Genomic DNA, 20,188 nt, shown 5'->3' on the forward strand with positions numbered 1-20,188 from the left:
GATTATTAGAATAGTATCTCATACCTCGAGGACCTTTTATAAGAGAGAGTAAAGGATCGATGATGTTATTCGCCGACCCTTGGTGGGATTGTTGCCCCGACACTCTTAGGTTGTCAGTAGTTCTAGCACGATTAGAGTGACTAACCTGTGGACTATATGGCTTTACAAAAAATATTTACGAAAATAAAATAAAAATCTCTTTTGCATGTTAAAAAGAACTCTGCATAAAAAAGACTTAAACAACTTTTGCATGAAAATCAAATAATTTTTCTATGAAAATTTATAAAAGTCCATAGTTAGTCATTTTGATTGAGGTTAAAAATCACCTCCTCTAGATTGTCGAGTTAGAAACTCTTACTCAAGGTCGGGAAGCACACAACCAAGTTCTGAGCCCCCACCTTTACCAAGGGCTTATACCCAGTCATGCTCTTTCATATGTGGGGGTTTCTTTTGCTTATGATTTCTCTCGTTTTTTTTCTGACTATCGTGTTGAGTTTTCTCGGCTTGTTTATTTTTCACGCAAGTTTGTTTAAATCTGCTGCAAATCATATTATGCTCGCAATATTAATCACGCAACAGTAGCAGATGCCCAAGTACACTTTTACGGTTTATCTATGACATTTTTACTTTATTTTACTTTTCAAGTACCTTTTATTTATCTGCAATTTGTTTATTTTGCATGATAAACCAAAACAAAAACAAGACAAAATCAAACTTTGACACCAAAACTGTAAAACACAAACCACCAATTTCTAATACTTAAACCTTGGAGTCATCGCAACGGTAGAAGATTCACAGCTAAATTCGTGGGTAGCACGGCGAGGAACTCAGACCGAGCAATAAGAGGATCTTCTTCAACAATCTCTTTCCTAGTCTAAATAGCAACTCATAGGACTTCGAGGTAGTTCGGTCAGCGCGAAGTAGTTTCACACTCTCTTTTTAGGCTCCTGTACAATCATGTTGTGCAGCGTAAGTCCTAACCCGCCTTAGGTTCCGAGGTTGTCGTGTGACACGACGTAAACCCTCTTATCTTTGCGGACTATTTGCATAATTGTGTATTATGCAAATGTAAGTCTCAAATAATAAAATTAGAACAATTGAATATCACCATCTTTAAAAAATGCAACCACACGGTAGGATTGTTTGGGAAGTCATTGAGAGTTCTCCTCATGATCTATGACATCCCCTACCATTTACTTACATTTAACTCCTGAAAAAACTGTTCCTACTTGAGCCACTCCCACTTGTTTTTCCACGTCCTACCGTGAGAACCTAAACATTGAAATCTTGAAGACTAGAACTACTGATCATTATCGAGAGTTTTCTCAAGTGACCCCAATCATTTGAGATGTAATTAACTATAGGGGTTTGCCTCTATAGGGAACTTGGAACCCAGGTAAAATAAACTCTATTCAATCTTTGTATTATATAGGGGAACTTGTCAGTCATACATAAAAGGTTCGCAGACCAAACGGATGTCACAAATCTCTTAGTTTACAGGATTGAGTCTATCGTTGAAATCTACACTTATCTTTCGGGAGGGTGTAATATTCGCGGTATCGGGCACGATTATACAAACTATCGGACTAATGAGATCCATTTGGTCTATATATCTATTATATTAAATTAAATTTCAAAAATTATTTTCATATTCATATTTTCAAATCTATCGAAAAGTTGACCGACAGCTCTCTAGCTACCTGTTACTACGTTTTGACATTTTTGTTTTCTTATTTAGGTTTCATGTAATTTTCTGTATTCTCTTTTTTGGAATATTTTGTATGTGATGGTTATCATGAGGGAAGAGTGTCATGCTGGGCCCTTCCACACAATCTATATGTCTTTATTTCCCTTTAAATAAATGTTGAAAAAAATGTGTCTATATATAGTTATATATGTAAATGTAAATGATGTTAAGATGGCTTCATTGTCCTCGTTCTCGCTCTGCTAGGGCTTTCTTCCATCCCGCTCCTTGCTTCCTGTCCTGGTTTCGTAATTTGCTCTCTGCCTTCTTCACTGTTATTAACGCCGCACCTCAATCTATTTGGGATGGCTTCAGACAGATTCTATGTTGTTGCCCTTGCGGGCGCCCATGCCTCGGGTACACCTAAATGTGTTGTTTTTCTCCTTCGTTTGAGTGGGCAGCGGACATGAAAAAACCTTGTAGGAAGAATGAGAAGTTTGTCATTTTTTTTACTGAAGCTGAAGGTATTCAACTTATTTCCTTATGTCGTCTGAATTTGGTCGAGAAATTTCTGTATGACCATCCCAAAATGAGGCTGATTCGTAAAAAATTTGAGCTTATACATCTTGTTGGGAAGTGAAAAATTGGACTTTTAGATGGAAGACATATTTTTTTCAACTTAATGATGATGAGGATTACACGCGTTTATTTGCTAGAAGAATAATCTGGATGGATAACAAAGCAATAAGGATTCTGAAATGGTCTGTGATTTTTGACTCACAAACCGATTCACCAATCATTCCAGTTTGGATTCGCCTCCCTGGTCTGAAATTTCATTATTTCACTTCAAAAATGTACTATATTACCTCAGCTTATGGTAAGCCACTCAAAAATGAATTTTCTTGCTTTTAATTTTTCCTGCCCATCTGAAGTCAGAGTACTTGTTGAAAAAGACATCATTTCATCCGCTTCTGAAGAAATTTTGTTGGGGAAATTTTGTTGGGCACACATACCATGGATATTGATAAAAGGTAGTGATTGAGTCTTTCTTTCTTCTTATTGTTCGAACTATCGTATGTTCGGCCACTCCAGTTCTCAATGCCACCATCTACACCCCTAACTCGGACCGAAAAAGCAAAGCACTCCGTCAGAGGCAGAGAATCCATCTCCTCCTGATCAGCTTCACGATATTGACACTAACACTATTGATTATCAAAAGGATACCCCTGAAGACGTCACTATCATCACAAGCAATATGTCAATCATTCAATCTCCACACAATGCTCCCCCCGTCTTTGGAACCTCCTATCGTGGGGGCGAGGGAGATTCTTCAGACCCCACCTACCCTATAACCTATCATTGATATTACAGGTGGCAATACTTCTACTGCTTGACTACCACCTCATCAGGTCGAGCAAAATGTTAATGTTTCTCAAACTCATGGGGATTATGAAGCAACAGCTTACACCTGTCCAACCACCTTTGAAACAATCCATTGATCAGATGAGTCAATCCTTGAATGAGGAATGACAGGTCTACACATATAGGAGGAAGAAGAAGAATGAAGACCTACTTGAGCTCAGTAATCTGATGGACGATATTTTGGTTACTTCGGGTAATGGTATGCATCTTACCAATTTGTTTGTCGGCTCCCGAGAACTAGAGGCAGAGGGAGGTCTAAAGTAGGACGTTCATAACACTTTTGCACCCGTTGGTGACTTTTTGGTTTTTATCTTTTTGTATCTTTGCTTTATTTGGATTTGTGTGTGTTGTATTGTGTGACTTGGGTCTTCTTTTAGGTCCTCTCATACAACCTATCTTTATATTTTCCTCTTTAATATATAACATAAATGTATTTGAAAAAATATATGTAAATGTAAATGTATAACTCAGTGGGTACATTGTAGTTTAAATTATGATAAACACAATAGAAAAGGGAATAATATACATGCTAATCAATGAATGTTACAAGTTATGTTGATTCAAATGACATTTTATTATAGTAAATATTTTTCACTGCATAGATTGTAGAGTGTTGTTTTTGAATATCTTTCTCATCATGGATAATAAGGATAGAGAAACCGTATTTGAGTTCAAGGTAAATGAATATTGCATGCTCTGAAAATTCGTGTCAGGATCTTCTGAGTGTGGAGTTCCATGTCAAATTTTTAAAAGGTAGATTGGATTTTAAATACGAAATTTCACCCTAGTATCTGCCCTTTGATCGGCAGAACTCTTTCTAACTCTGTGTTCTCTTTGGTCACATCATTTGCTTGTGCTAGGAAGCCTTAGTCTCCATTCTTCAGTAGCTTGAGAGTTTTCAAAAACGAGATCAGCATTTACCCTTCTCCTGTATCTCCATTGAATTCGAGCTCTTCTCTTTGTTAAAGGTTAAACTCAACCACTTTATAACAATCTGTAGACATTAAATGGCTAGATGATTAATATATTTCGAACATTATACTGAACTTATATTGTGGCATTACAGCCAAGTTTGCTTTAAAACTCTTATTACCAATAACTAGATTAACTTAACACATGGAACTAGCATTGGCATAAGATCAATTTGGTGTAACAAATGACAGTGCAGGATGCATGCTTGATGTTAGCAAACGAGGTCTTCAAGTAATTTGTCAACAATGAAGAACATGGTATTGTATCAAATAATACTTTAATAGATCTACTTTGAATTTGGAATTATACCAGTAATAATATTGATGGGTTCCATAGCCTCTTATCAAGGTAAGCCTTAGATCCATGGTAGCACTGCTGTTTCTTTTTCTTCTAACATCGAGTTGATGCATTTAGCAAGCTTCCAAATATTGTTTGTGGATACTTGTTAAAGTTTTACTGAGGCGGAGCTCTACTCTCAAAGTCTTTGACTCTCTTGCATGTTTATGAGTGTGGCAACTGCTTGATTGCTGTACTAGGTGGTGACATCAATAGCATTCATTAGATTACTAAGAGGCACTTTCCTCTTTGCCCTTCTACACTAATTGCAAATGCTAATAGTGCTTCTAGCAAGAGTACTACTAACTCCATTGGGGTTGGAGCGAACTTGGACTTATTCTAATTGGGGCTCTCCATCTAAGTAGTATAATGATCACCCTTAGATCCTTCCAATCTATTCCTCTTATGAAAAGTATTACTTCTCTAGATTGTCTAAAGACTTTATCGCAACTTATTTTGCTCTCTTTATCAAGCATTGAATAATATTTTATTCTCAGTGGTGCTAGGGTTTGCCTAATCAAAGTCCTCAGCCTATATAGAAATCAATGACATTTCTCTTCTATATTGGATTGATTGAGATGCTTACCTCATGAGCATCATAAATTCCATTTCATACTGCATCATAATGTGGTCTTCTTGGTTAAGTATCATGAAGTTGAACCTCAGCTGGCTCCTAGCACAGGATGGCATAAAACTGTAGAAATATCTTCATGAAGTTTTCTTGCTTAGATAACAAAATTTGTTTCTTCCAACATGTTCTATTATTGGCCTTGCCACCATATCTCAACTTCACCATCAAACATGAAGGTATCCATGGACGCCTTCCTCCCTTCAAGAAAGGGTAAGCTATCGAATGCCTTCACAATGCACAATAGCCAATTTTTGGCTTCAATAGATCTTGTAGCTTTTACAAACAATGTTTCTCTCATATTTGAGAAAAATTTTAGATATTAGTTATTTATGGTACTGCTATAACTATTGGATTGTAACTGTGATTCACTTATCAATTGAGATATTTCCACCTTTTGTAATTTGAGTAAGTGTTAGCAATAGAATCGACTCCACTTGTTTGTTACAACATTTTCTCCTTGAACCCTTATAACTTAGATCCCTCTATCTTTTCCTCAGTGACATTCGCAATCATAGCTTCTTGATTTTAATCCATAGGCTTGGATATCCTAATGGTCATTATAAACATGATGTTATTTGTGTACATGATAAAATTATAGAAATTAGGATGCCTTAATATATTGCTTACTGCTACGACTTAGACCTATTATAAATTATTTAAATTGTTAACATCCTCATGGCTCTTTTAGCATATATGAACATTTTTTGGCACTTTTTTCACGATCTTGGTTTCGGAGCTTAGGATGTATCGACTAGGTGAACAATCAGGACCAAAGGGGGACAACTGCTCATTTATGCCTTGTCTACCACTATAAAATTATGTACATAATGATAGAACAATCACATTTAGATAATTTATTAACTTCATACATACATTATAAACATTTTATATCAATTGATAATACATAATCATTTAAAATCGTTATCTAAAATATTAAAAAGTTGCTTAACCCCAATATTTTCATTTAAAATAATCTCAAGATACAAAATTTTACATGAGCATGTAGCATCTATATGCATTATTGTATGATCCTCATCACAATATCTATCCCAATAAAGATCACAACCTATGAATCCCAATAAACCATGAAATAATACATCTAAACAAAAATGTTTCTACACTATTTATCATATATACATACCTCATAGAGGGTTCTTGTAGCCAGTTGTATACAAAATCCATACTTTGGCTCATAATATCTATCAAGTTTTCTTGAAAATTATCGAGGAGCAATATGCATGTTGATCATTGAACATTGCAAGGATCTATATATAAAGATGGCATTTGATATGTCAACTCTTTTCATGTCCTAGGCTATAGAGTTATCATAGTAGTTGTCATAAAGTTGTATGCCAAATGCATGACCATAGGACTTGAGTATCATTCTGAGCATGAATTACAATATAAAATTACATAGCTTTTGATTGATGATTAGTAAGCATACATTTTGTCTTAATTGCCCTTGTATCAATAGCTTGTCTTAAACCTAAATCTTCCCTAATTGTTGCATCCCTATTGACATGAGCGATTTGTAGTTCATGCATATGCTATCCTTCAATAATTTAAAACACTATTGATTGATATATCAATAGTCAATACAAATTGGTTGCAACTCATTTGTATGTCATTCTCAATAGTGGCAGGGCTAGAATCATAAATGTATGGATACATCAACATTGCTAAATGGTACCATCAAAGGGGGTGCTTTTATCAATATGCACTCACAAGAATACATAAATATTTATTACTTTTTTAACATGCAACCTTTTGAACGATAGCTGTGTGAGTCAGAGCATTTGACCTAAAATTACAATTCAAGTTCATGTAATGACATGACATTTGGAAATCACAAAATATAATGGAATGATAGTAACAATTAAGAAACTGTAAGGCAGTATAACATTACATATATGATGTATAGCAATATGAAGAATATGAAAGGTTCATAACAAATTATAATTTGGCTTTATTATATTAAACAATCTATGAATAAGAGCTTAAATGAATAGATATAGTTTAATTGTGATAGGCTGTGCAATTGCGTAACTTATTGACATAAGGTAAACTGGCTAATCGACCCCAACATTTGGTCATTCATGCTCAATTTATATATGCTAATACAATGCTAAGCATATGACATTACCTACCAATATTACTTGCCTTTTCTTTCAAGTTTGTTGCAATCTAAAACTGGGTCCTTAATAAATCTTTTTGAGCTAGCATTTATCGAACCAATATGTATTTCACTTTTAAAAAGTGATAATAATACTATTTTTATGTGATATTAAATATTTGAGTGCCGGAAATATGAAAGTTTAGGTGTGTGGTATGTAAATATATAAGAATTATGTGTGATGCGTGTAAATGCCCCTTTCCCTTTGGCTAGTCAAATTTACCAGCTTATAAGGATCTCACTTCTGTAGACTAGAACGGAGAAGAGAACATTCTCTAACAGGATTCTTGACATCATCGAGGAATCTCACTTCCGAAAATGGAAAGTGCTCTAGTGGATGTGTTGATCAAATTGAATTTGAGTATGATAGTCTTCCACTTCAGGTGACCTTGAAGCCATAAAGAAACATCTCCTCTCTTGTTCTCTCTCTCTCACCTGTGTGTGTGTGTGTGTGTATGTGTCCGAATTTATTTTAAACCATTGATTGAGTGTAAACAATTTCACCTCTGATGATTTGGAGTAATAATAGGTTTTATATAAAATTTGTTATTTGCTGCTTTTCTGAAAAAAAAAATTTGAATCATTGATTTGGTAAAAATAACTGTAGGAGAATCATTACCTAGCTAATGTTTCTATTCTTGTCATTGGATATTGGATTTGCCTATATGTTTTGGATAGATTTGATTCTGTAGAGAAGAATTCATTGGTTTGTTTGATGTACGTAACAAACGCGTTTGTACAATTAATTAATCATAATTTTAAGTGCTCATTTAATTAGAGATTGAACGGTGCTATGTTCCACCTCTCACTTTTTCCCTTTTGTTTCTTGTTTACAGAAATGGCAATGGTGTTTCTAATTGCAACCTTCTCATTTTTACCGAGGAAAAGCTATTGCTTGAACGCTTTGTTGAGATTATTTCTCATTTTGATCCTGATATTCTTATGGGATGGGAAATTCAAAGTAGCTCTCTTGGTTATCTTGCTGAACGAGCATTGTACCTTGGCATGAACCTACTTAAAAAATTATCCCGTACACCATTTCACGAAAATAAGGACAAGATAGAGGATTCAGGGCATCCTAAATTGTCTGATGTGCTTCCTGAAATAACAATTACTGAAAACATCCTTGAAACTTCAATAATAGAGGATGAGTGGGGCCGTACTCATGGCAGTGGTTTACATGTTAGTGGAAGGATTGTGCTTAATATTTGGCGGCTTATGCGTGGCGAATTGAAACTTAATATGTATTATGTTGAATCTGTGGCCGAAGTAATTTTGAGGCAAAAGATTCCATTGTTTTCTAACAGGATATTGAGCCAATGGTACTCTAGTGGTATAGGACGTGCAAGAGATAAATGCATTGAATATGTCATAGAGAGGGCAATGCTTAATATTAAAATTATGGATCAGCTTGATATGGTATGTATGTTGAACTTGATCTTTATATAACATTAAATATCCTGTATTTCTTTTTTATTTCAATCCACCTGAGTTTCTTAATGACATTCTTTGCTTGGTTTATTATGTTAGTGATCTATCCTGTTGATATTTGCCATGTGCTATATGTTAATTATTTATCCTTTTTAATTTTTATGGCGCCTACTTAGTCAGGTCAATCGTACATCTGAGCTTGCTCGCATATTTGGGATTGATTTCTTCTCTGTCATCTCTCGGGGTTCACAATTTCGTGTTGAGTCAATGCTTCTAAGGCTGGCGCACACCCAAAATTATCTTGCTATTTCTCCAAGCTATCAGCAGGTTAGTTTTTGTTTTTTTTTTTTTTTGTTGGTTTTTGAATGTTAATATGCTTAAACTTAATTTTTTTTTTCTTTTCTTTCTTTGTTTCAATAGTCCCAAATTTCCATTTCACCTCACCGGATTAGGAATATAAGAAAACAACATTTATCTTCTTTGTAAGAAAAACTGTTAGGGGCATTTACATGCATACTACCCAATTCCTTTGTATTTAAATATCTATCTAAAATTTGTCTTTTACATTTGTGCCACCCATCTTTCATATCACATAAAAAATTACCACTATTTTAACTTTTAAAAGGTGAAATACAACTTTTCATACATAGGTAAGGTGGTATATATGTAAAAATTGAAAGTTAGGTGTTAGATATGTAAATGCATAAGAATTGAGTGGTATATGTGTAAATCTTCCAAACTTAAATATTGTTTTCGCCTGATTTGTTATGACCTTAATTGAATTCTAGTTGACTTTGGTTTGAAGATTCATGCCAGTCATCTGATCCTTCATATTTAAGTTGCTGCACTAGTGCAGAGACATGGTCTTTTTACATATTTCTTCTGCTGTGTTTGTCTAGCTAGGCCACATACTTACACAAAATAGTTGTTTTTACCAACCAACGGCTTTCTTACAAAGTCCAAGCACTGCAAATATTAATCAAGTCTGCTTAGCTATGTTTTACTCTTCCAATACCTAGGTGGCATATGCTTTGATTCGCATTAGTATCGGTCATTTTTTATCGACTATCATCTCCATAATCTTGGGTCTTTTTCGTCACTGTGCATCTACCTTTTTCTAAAATACATGATGCGTAAATGGAAGTGCTTTTAGAGTGCCTTGGCTATGTTCACACATTATGTGAATGATTAACAACTTAGAAACTTATTTATCCTGGTTATTTTTCCCTTATTACCGCCAGCTTTGAAATTTTTAAGTGCTTGTGCTCAACTGGATTAGTAGTTGAAATATTAAAAAACAGACAAGTAACTATTTAGCGGATCGACAGATTATGCTAAATCCATATATAGGCTAACACTTTGTGCAAAAGGCAAATGGATAAGCCTTCTTTAGCGGTGATAATCTATTTTTTAGTTGGGCATCCACATGCCCAGGGTTTTAAACTTTTTTTTTTCTTATGAATGAGAATGTAAGAACTGTAGATACATATTAGCATTATGAACACACGACTTATATTTATTTTATGATTCTTATCCACTTTTTATTTAACATAGCACTTCAAATCTGAAAATATGAACACGTGCCTTCAGGTTGCCTCACAGCCAGCAATGGAGTGTTTGCCTCTCGTCATGGAACCGGAATCTGGGTTATATGTTGACCCTGTTGTTGTTTTGGATTTTCAATCTCTATATCCATCTATGATTATAGCATACAATCTCTGCTTTTGCACTTGCTTAGGGAATGTCATATCATCAAGAGCAAATGTTCTTGGTGTTAGCTCTTTTTCTCCTGATGTGCAAATCTTGAAGGACTTGAGAGAAAAACTTCTGCTAGCTCCAAATGGGGTTATGTTTGTTCCACCGGAGGTAAGTTTCTTATGATGGTATGATCAGTGGATTTCAGAAGGCTTCTTACTTTTTAATCTTTGCATGCAATTTGATTATGATGTAATCATTTGGTTAGTTGAGGTAATTGTAATGGTTTATGTGTGAAAAATAGATTATATGAAATCATAGGAATATTTTTAAAATATCTTGAATCTATGCAGAAGTTTGATATCATTTTGTTAATATTATAAATTATAAGCAAGTATGACAGTGTTTGCTACAATTCCTTAGGTTCGCCAATGATTGGTGTAAGCTTATTTTGAAATGGAGACGGAAAAAAAATAGGTGAGAGATGTTACATTTGGTTTAAATTCCATTAGCTGACTTAACTTGTGCTCTTTTTGTTTGAAGTATTGTTAAGAATTTTGTAAGAAGGAAAAAAATTAGTTGTTTCTTTTTAACACAATGAGTTAATTTAGCACATTTTTCGCTAATTATAATAGTAGAGTATTTGATTTCAGTCGTTATCCACTCTTAAATATCCTACTCTCTAATTGCCTTTTGCAATGTCCTTAATTGAGAGAAAAATGTCAAAATGGTCGTTGAACTATTTTTATTGGATCATTTCGTTGAACTATTTTTATGGATCATTTTATCCCCGGACTGTAAACATGTTTAATTTAGTCCCTTGTCTTAATTGAGAGAAAAATGTCAAAGTGGTCGTTGAACTATTTTTATTGGATCATTTAGTTGAACTATTTCTATGGATCATTTTTTCCCCGGACTGTAAACATGTTTAATTTAGTCCCTTGACTATTGGATCACTTTGAATTTTATTTATATAATCAATGGACTATTTTGGATCAACTTTGAGGAGTTAATTTAATAAATTGGTCATATTTAATAGTTTGTGACTAAAACAACCCCATAAATAGACTAGGGACTATTTTGACCCCATATTTATTCCTAATTTGTTGTTTGATATAGTAAGATTAACCTGGTGAGTCATATGAGTGATTATTGTTGTTTGGATGCACTATTTACAAAATCCAAGTGTTTTATCATACAGAGTTAATATTTTTAATGTGCTGTAACTCTAAGAAAGAATCTTCATAATTTCCTAAATATTTAATACTTATTTGACAAAACTTTACATTGCAAATATATTCTTGAACAAATTACTATTGTTGTGTTAGCGCACTCTGGTTTTCATTTTCATAATCATCAGCAGTAACAGCAACGTATCTTAATTGTTGGGGTTCTCTTTTAGACTATATATGGGGATAGATAGGCTGGTTTAGAAGAGAACTTAGAAGGATCTTTTAAACCATAAAATGGAAGTTCTTAGAGTATCCAGACATAGTTATGCACAATGTAGTTATGAAAGTTTTTACTTTCAATTTATGTTCTGTTAATGATGTGGAAATTACTTGAGGCAGTGATTTTTCTTTGGAAGTTTTTAGAGTTTCCAGACATTACTAGATGGATGTATGGATGGATAGATGAGAGAAAGGCTGCAGTTCTGTATGTCATGAGATTTGCATGCCCACTGTGGGTCGTTATTTCCTATGGGATTTCCTTTGGCTGTGGAGGTTACTCTTAGTTTGTATGTTTTAAATTGAATTGAGAATATTTTATTTATTTGGTGAAATTGATGTAAACCTAAGTCGAGATTGATCATGTGCAACCTTATCCATTTGTCTAGGTTATGAGGAGTCTCTGTATAGTGGTTTGTCTCTTTTGGCTCACTAAAAGGTTCCTTTTCTAGTTTCATTCTTCTAAGTGTCAGTTCGGTATGAGATTACTTTAAGTGTGTTATAAGTGTGGTCGTTTGATCGTGAGGAACCTTTTAAATTACAATGAGCCCTGGTTTCCTTGTTTCAAAATTTTCATCTCTTTATTTTTTATTCCTCTGTTTAGTGCTTTTGATTTTGCTAAAAAGCGTTGCATGGTACACAAACGCCTAAGCGTTAACTTTGTCATGAGATTTGCATGCAATGGATATATCCTAATTGTATTATATATTCTAGGACTGCATTGTTTCGTCAAAGTAATCCAATTCAGCAATGGATATATCCTAATTGTATTATATATTATAGGACTGCATTGTTTCGTCAAAGTAATCCAATTCAATTTGCTACATTTATTGCATCTAAGGATGGTAACATCACAATCCACAAGGATATTAAGAGGAAATCAACTGTAGTTGCATTTGAGTTTTAGCTTTTTTTTTTTTTCAAAGCATGTTTTAAATTTCACCTTTTTATGTTAATGAGTGTTTTAATAAGGACTTTCCTATAAATGTGGATGAAGATAATGAGGCTGATAATTTTGATGAAAGTAGTGATTCTGATATAGTTAGTGATTATTAGGATGCTTAAATTGACAATCTTTGAATTTAATTTGCATTATAGCTACTCTGACGATTAAATATAAACAGAAGATAACTGTAATTTTTAAATCTAGTTTAGACATGTTAAGTTGAGCTAACTCATAATTGATAGTGGGTGTTATATGAATCTCATGATGAAGTTTGCCATAAATTGTTCGAATTTGAAATATGAACCACATCTGCAACCATGTAAGGTAGTTTGGATAGATGAAATTTTTATATCGATGTCTCATAATTGCTTACTTTCGATTTGATTTGCTGCTTATATAATATGTTGTTATGTATTGCCTATGGATGTGACGTGGGGCGATGCTTCTGCTTTCCGTAGAATCGCGAAAGAGGTGAGGAAGATGGGAGAGGGGTCAAAATAGTCTCATTTTTTTTTTATTCCTTTTTTATTATCCTTCATTTCATTTTAGTAATTTTCTCTGTTTGTTTTGTGTTAAGGTTTGGAAGTCAGTTTTTGGTTTGAGTTTGTTTAGGATAGCCGTCGGGGTTCTTTTTCTCCGTTCATAGACTATTTTCTAGGGTCTAGGTGGTAATCCGGCTATATCTTTCTCCGGAGATGGTAATTATCTTTCCCATCCTTTTCCAAATTCTCCCCACGTTGTTCACGATCACCCTCCCTTGCTGCAGCTGCCCTTGAATAGCCTCCATTGTTTTCACTGCATTTTTTCCAATTCCAGCTCCCACATTTGGATACTTCTATTCAACTCTGAAGTGTTTTTTATTTGATACGAATAGAATAGTTGAAGTATATTTTCCTAAACAGAGGATGGATTATGGGAGTGTGTGACTTGAACTATTGATTGGCCCGTGCAGATATATGATTTTATCCGCCATGTTGAAATTCACAACCCAATGTGTCTCCGCATCCAACCATAACATCACGTCAATCCCTTTATATAGCATAGGATAATAGGATAGGCCGGTTCGCTTGAGGAGAATATTTTCTATGATCATACCCGAATCTTGTCATGCATGAAAAGACTCTATAAGATCCCTATAATAAGTGATGTGGAATGATCTAATGTTCTATTTATTCACTTTGTTTGATTTTTCTTTTTTTCTTTTTTTTAGTAATTTTTTCTTAAAATTAATTTGATAGTCTAATTGGATAGTAATCTTAGTAAGTTTTTATAGTATTTAGATGCATTCATTTCCTCTGCATCAACCCTGATCTATGATACTATCGGAGTGAAAAAAGGGATCTAAGGAAGAACAGGGGCTAAGATTTTATTAATAACAAGTAAAAATTTTGTATTTTTGTATGGAATACAATCAAGATATTGTGGGGATAAATACTAACCAAAAGACATGAGACAATCCAAAAAGCACTTGATCATGATCTAATTTGCCACCCAGAACAACACATATTTGTTGTTCACCTGCAGTTCCGGCCGTCAAGCCACTTGTTTCTCTCATTCCAGCTTGTTGTCATTCCTGTTGTTCAGCCCCCTGTTTCTTTTATTCCAGCTTGTTGCCTTTACCACATCTTATCACTTTGTTGTCACAGTCCTCCTCTCTTGCTGTCGCAGCACAAACAACCACTTCCTCGTTGTCCAGCACCCTACACCCTCGTTGTGGCCGCCCACCGCCAAGGATAGCAACCGTGTTCGTCGTTCCTACAGCTTCGCTCCTCCTCCTCACGTTTACCCATACAGCATTGCTGCCGCCACGTCTTCCAGCTCTTTCCCCCACCCCATTGCTACCTCTTCGGAAACCAAACCCTCGCCGACCACCTCCACCACCTCGAGATCCACCCTAGTTTTAGTGGTTGTCTTGTGTGTTGCTATTTTAGATTTGCGGGCGTCGTGTTGCTGTATTTTCTTTTTCAAGTGGGCTGGTTGTAACTACCTATTGGCTTTTCCAGTAATATTTATTTCTTTATTGTTGTTTGGGTTAACTCCGATATTAGGATATTTTGTTAATTTTTAATAAAACTTGATTGTATTGATTTAGATGTTCCTCCTGCAAAGCTTAAAGAGTAAATTCAAAATCGTGTAAGTATCTATTATTCCCAATAAATTGAAAATTTCCTTACATATGCTAGGTAAACATGCTTTTGGGGAAGCAGTTATGTAAAGAGGATGTCATCAATCCTTTGGTAGCTTTGGACTTGTGTGGCATGGTATTTAAAGTTGTGATTTTTCTTGATAAAGTATCGGATTATTTTGTTAATCGAGTATCGGATTATTTTAAAGATATCTGTTGTAATGCACTTCCTAATGAACTACTGCCACCTAAGGATTAATGGCATGCTATTTATTTAATTTTTTGGATAAATATTGTCTAATTTGTCATATTATAGGATGAATTTTACAAAGTATGCTGAACTTACAAATCAGGTTGATGAACTGCATTTAAAAGGGTTATTAGGGAAAGCATGATTTCTTATGCTTATACATTCTTAGTTTACATCTAAGAATCATTATATTTAGAGGATTTGTGTAGATAGTAAATTTATTATTAAAAGCATCACATCAGATACTGGGATAACACGTTAGATATGATGAATAGTATTATAATATTTTAAAAAAAAATGTATTTATGAAGTGCATTTCATCAAGTCAGAATGAGGGATGCTTATGAGTGAAAAATTTTTTTATAACTAATGATGAATTAGGGATGGTTGGTGATGCATTTTGGATTAACCAATGTCTGTATAATTTCAGAAAATTTTGAATTATGTTTAGCCACAACTTTTTGGGAAATTTTTTGTTGTTTGCTTCGATGTTATTTTTAAATAACAGGTTACTGATTTTTTTTTAATAATGTCCATCTTTCTACTTACAATTTAGGTTAATATGAGTTTTTTTTATTATTATTATATAAAAGAGTAGTGTATCACCTATAAAGGCTTAAATAGTGGCTTATATTTTCTTAAGAAATACTAAACAATTAAAGATGGTCATTTATCTAACTGCCATCTTAGTTCTGTTGATTATCATTAAGATATTTTTTTATTTAGAATTACTTGCTAGAGTTTTTGTTGGGCTTTTGGATGAGATGACTATTATAATGACTAAAAATGAGTATTGTTTTCAAAAATTGAAATAAAATATAGTAAAAATTATCTCATAATGTAGGACTTTTCTATCTGCTATAGTTGGAAAATATAACATTTGGTTAATACACATACGAATTCCGTATTAATTGATGTTGGTATGGACTTTGTCAAAAATTTCATGAATATTTTGGTAGCATAATTCAATTTTTACAGTAGCATATCATTTTTTAGAAATTCCATGTTAATGCAAAATCATAAAATGATTGATGCATGTAAGAAAAATAAATTTATTTTAATGTGGTAATTAAATTCATTGTTTAAAATTGTGGGGGTGTTCTCCATTCGTAAGGCAAGTTGTATCCTTTGAAACGGTTTGCGGCGTAAGGCTCGTAGTTTGAAAATTGCATAAAGTCAAGATAAAGGGTAAATAATATTATATATATATAGAAGTCAATATTCTAGCATGGTAAAAAGTGACAAATTTCATTTATATGAAAAAAAAAATTGCATAAGTCACAAAATATCATGTATAACAACTTGCACAAAATAAATATATGATGTAAATGTTAACTGATCAAATCATCAAATAAATATAAAACATGAAATAAAAGTAACATAAAATATCAAAGTAAGACATAAGATTGGTTTAGCATAGTAGGCTTATCTCATTCCTTTTGTTCAACTAATATAATAACGTCCATATATCTAAGTAAGAATATAATATGTAACCAAAAGTAGGAGCAAAAAGTGATTTTGACGGTAGTAAAAGTAGCTGGTGGAGGTGTGGTTGTAGTAGGAGCAACAAACATCTTTAGTAGAAGAAGTTGGCGGTTGTGGTAGAAGTAACAAGCGGCGGAGGCGGTGTTGACATGTGAAGCAACAAGCGATAATGGCGACACCAGCCATAGAGGAAGCTTGACTTGAGAGAGGGAGGCTCTTCGGCATGAGATTGCAGTTCGGGTTTGTATTCAAACTATCTAATATTGGGGGAAAAGCGCACCTCAACCAATGTGAGGCGTATGTCTCACCCAAGTTACTTGAGGCATACGCCTGGAAGTGTTTTTCTTTGGAATTGTGCTAAGGCAAGCCTCTTATCGTGCACTTTTCAATAGTAATTAAAGCAATTATGTCTAATTGAGATATAAAATTTATGAGTTATGTCTATAAAACTGGCAATAAAACAAGAGCATAATTTACATTTTCTGTCGATCACCCAAATGGTAGGTTAAAACTAAAGTGGTTAATATAAGCTATGGAGATATGTTATGTTTTTTGATAAAACACAATGTATCTTGATGAGATTTAATATTGTATATAGTTGAGTTTATATATAATGTGTTTATCAACGGGCCTACTTGGATGAGTCTATTTAAGTTTTTTATAGGGTGTCAGCCAAGAAAACTTAAAGATCTTATCAATTATCTATAGAATCTATGACTAACTCATTTGTATAATTATTTGCACAATATACGTATGATTTTCATGAGGATATTTATATAAAATTAAGTATTAATTATCATAATCATGAGCATTTTACTCCTCTTTTCACCCCTTGTTGGTCTAGATCCAATCCTCTGCTAGATGCTTCTATGAATTTTATTCGTAAATCTATTAGGATGATGATAGTGTTTTTATTGTTGATAGTGGATTTAGAGATATCTTATTTGTTGGTGAGATATACTGATTGTGCTGATTTATAGATTACTGTCCAAGTGGCTCTTAATTTAAGTATGAATTTGTTTGATGAGTACGAAATGGTAAATTCATCAGAGGTGTATGTGTTTAAGCTAGAGAAATTTAATAGAAATCTTAATATTTGTTCTCATTGGAAGCATCACATAAATTATTATTTTTTGTGCAATTCATTTTTTTTCTTCTTTATGTGGTGCATTTTATATGTTATTTTTTGGAGGGCATGCAGTGATGATAGCCTAGAAGAGTTGCATTGAATGATAAAGGTTATATTTTTTTTTTCCTACCTTTGATTTTTATTTAGTTGCATGATTTTTTGTTTTACTTAAGTTTTGATTAGTTGCACAGATAATTGTATAGGCTTTTAAATTTGTTAGTCTATTTTTTAAAATTCATCAAGTTTGATTTGGAATTGATTGCGTTGTTGGTTTTCGATGTATTGATTAAACAAAAAACTTTAAAGAAGAGTGTTGTAATGCTATTTGGTGTGAGATTTCTCCGTTAGTGCAGCAGGTACTGAATCAGATATTATAACATTGCAACTTGCTGTGATTTTCTGTGAGATTTCCTCGTTATAGTAGTTTGACTGGGTTTGGTATTTTTAGTTAAATTGTGATATTTTTAATTGCAATTAATTTATCTTAATTTGGGGCTAAATCTAGTCAACCTTATCTATTAGCCTAGACTATGAGGAAACTATTAATAGTGGTCTCAAGCATGTAATTGAGTATTTGATTTAATTGAAATTTCTCTTTTAGTTTTAATAATGTGATTGTCAATTTGATATGTGATTCTTTTAATTGGGAGAAAAGTGTGAGTACTTTAATTTGGAGACTGTCGTTTCCTGGTACCAGCATGGCCTAATTTTTTGTACTTATGCTGTTTGTTCCTTGTGTATTTCTTCTATATATTTTATTATTGCTTCGTTTAGTGATTTTGGTTTTGAATAAAAAGTGATGCTTCAGAAATCTAATTCTGTGGAAATTAATTTGTTTTCTAATTGATTATATTTGTTTTCCAATTATAATTGAAATTTTAAAAATTTTACAACCATCTTATAATCAACTGGGCTTAAACTCTACTATATTCTGTTATCATTAAAAGAAAACAAATTCTTGGCATAATTATAATAAATAAAGTATGATTGATAATTTGTGATATGGACTCTTTTACATCATTTAAGGGAACTGTTACTTCTTTATTGGCATTTTTTTATGTAATTTAGATTTCCAACAGACTTTCATCAACCTGCTCGCTTGTATTCATAAAAAATCTATATTGTTTTCTATTTTAAAGTTCTTATATGTTATTGGAAGTATCTTTTTATGTGACAGATCCGAAAAGGTATATTACCCCGTCTCTTGGAGGAAATATTATCTACTAGGATAATGGTGAAGCGAGCCATGAAGAAATTAAAGGCTTCAAAGCTAGTTCTTCACAGGGTATGTCACCACCACCCAAAATTCCTCGGCCTATTTCCCCAACCCCCATAACCATCACTGCCACAACCACTACATTCACATGTAGAAGCATGTGCAAAGTCATGGTTGTAAACTCGTGGCCTTATTGATGATGCTTCTTTTCAATTCGGGTGGGTTTTTAGGTACAAATGTAATTATTGGTTAGGACAGTTTCATTGTTATGGAGTCAGTCTTTTGTACTATGTTTACTAACCACTTGTTTGAGATCAATTTTGTTGTGGAAGATTTATATACATACCTCTCAATTCTTGTGTATTTACATGTCAAACACATAAACTTCAATTTTTGCTTAAGAAAATGCATATTTCGCCTTTGAAAGGTTAAAATAGTTTTTTTTTTTTGTGATATAAATATTTTTGTATAAAAATTGTTGGTATTAAATATGTAAATACATAGGAATTGGGTGGTATCTATGTAAATGCTTTTTTTATTTTTTGTTTTTGTTTTTTATTTTTTCTTTAAATAATGTTTGTTTAGTATGTTTTTACCTGTTATTATTTTTTATTTCTAAAAAAAATTAATATTTTTTTGAAAATAATAACTTTTAGGTATTTTGATTATTTTTAAAAACAATAATAACATAATCAAATATATCAAGCATGTTTTGTTTCAAATCAAAACATAGACAAAATAAAATAAAAATAGAAAATAGAAAATAAAAACAAAAGTGATCCCAAACACGTATTAACATGATTAAAATTTTTTAATGGCTAGTAATGGTAATTATTTAATTCTGATTATTTTGTGTTATTTCTTTTGATTTTCTTCCTTTTTCTATTATATTCAGTTTTACTTCTTTCCCTTTCTATTATATCATGAGTTGATTTTCTTCCTTCCTAGTTGATCCTGTAAGGGGTATATATACCTCTCTTTGTATCAATAGGAATTATTTTGGTTCTATTCCAACATGGTCTCAGAGCCATGACCCTAACCTAGCTGTCGGTCTCTATTTTCAATCGGCTAGGTCTGATTCCAGCCGACGGAACTTTTGCACTCTATCCAGGCTTCAGGTTTCCCGTTGGTTGCCGCACTGCTTTGGCTTTCGCATCCTGAACTGCTTCAGCCTGCTGGTCTTTATCTGCCACAATTTGCTTCCTACTTCCGCACTTTATCTCGATCCCACTTCACACACCGCTA

General features: G+C 33.2%; 1 protein-coding gene across 1 annotated transcript in view; it reads left to right on the forward strand.

The window, feature by feature from the left end:
- LOC110018599 (DNA polymerase zeta catalytic subunit-like) overlaps positions 1 to 19,157 on the forward strand; it is a 19,419-nt gene extending 262 nt beyond the window's left edge. Inside the window, exons 2-5 of the mRNA XM_020715961.1 lie at positions 7,997 to 8,637; positions 8,830 to 8,976; positions 10,240 to 10,515; positions 18,905 to 19,157. Coding sequence (XP_020571620.1) covers positions 7,997 to 8,637; positions 8,830 to 8,976; positions 10,240 to 10,515; positions 18,905 to 19,063 — 1,223 coding nt within the window. The 3' untranslated portion in view covers positions 19,064 to 19,157. The remainder of the gene's footprint in view (positions 1 to 7,996; positions 8,638 to 8,829; positions 8,977 to 10,239; positions 10,516 to 18,904) is intronic.
- Positions 19,158 to 20,188: the final 1,031 nt, after the last annotated feature.

The sequence above is a fragment of the Phalaenopsis equestris genome, unplaced genomic scaffold (genome assembly GCF_001263595.1).
Source record: "Phalaenopsis equestris unplaced genomic scaffold, ASM126359v1 Scaffold000002, whole genome shotgun sequence".
Lineage (NCBI taxonomy): Eukaryota > Viridiplantae > Streptophyta > Magnoliopsida > Asparagales > Orchidaceae > Phalaenopsis > Phalaenopsis equestris.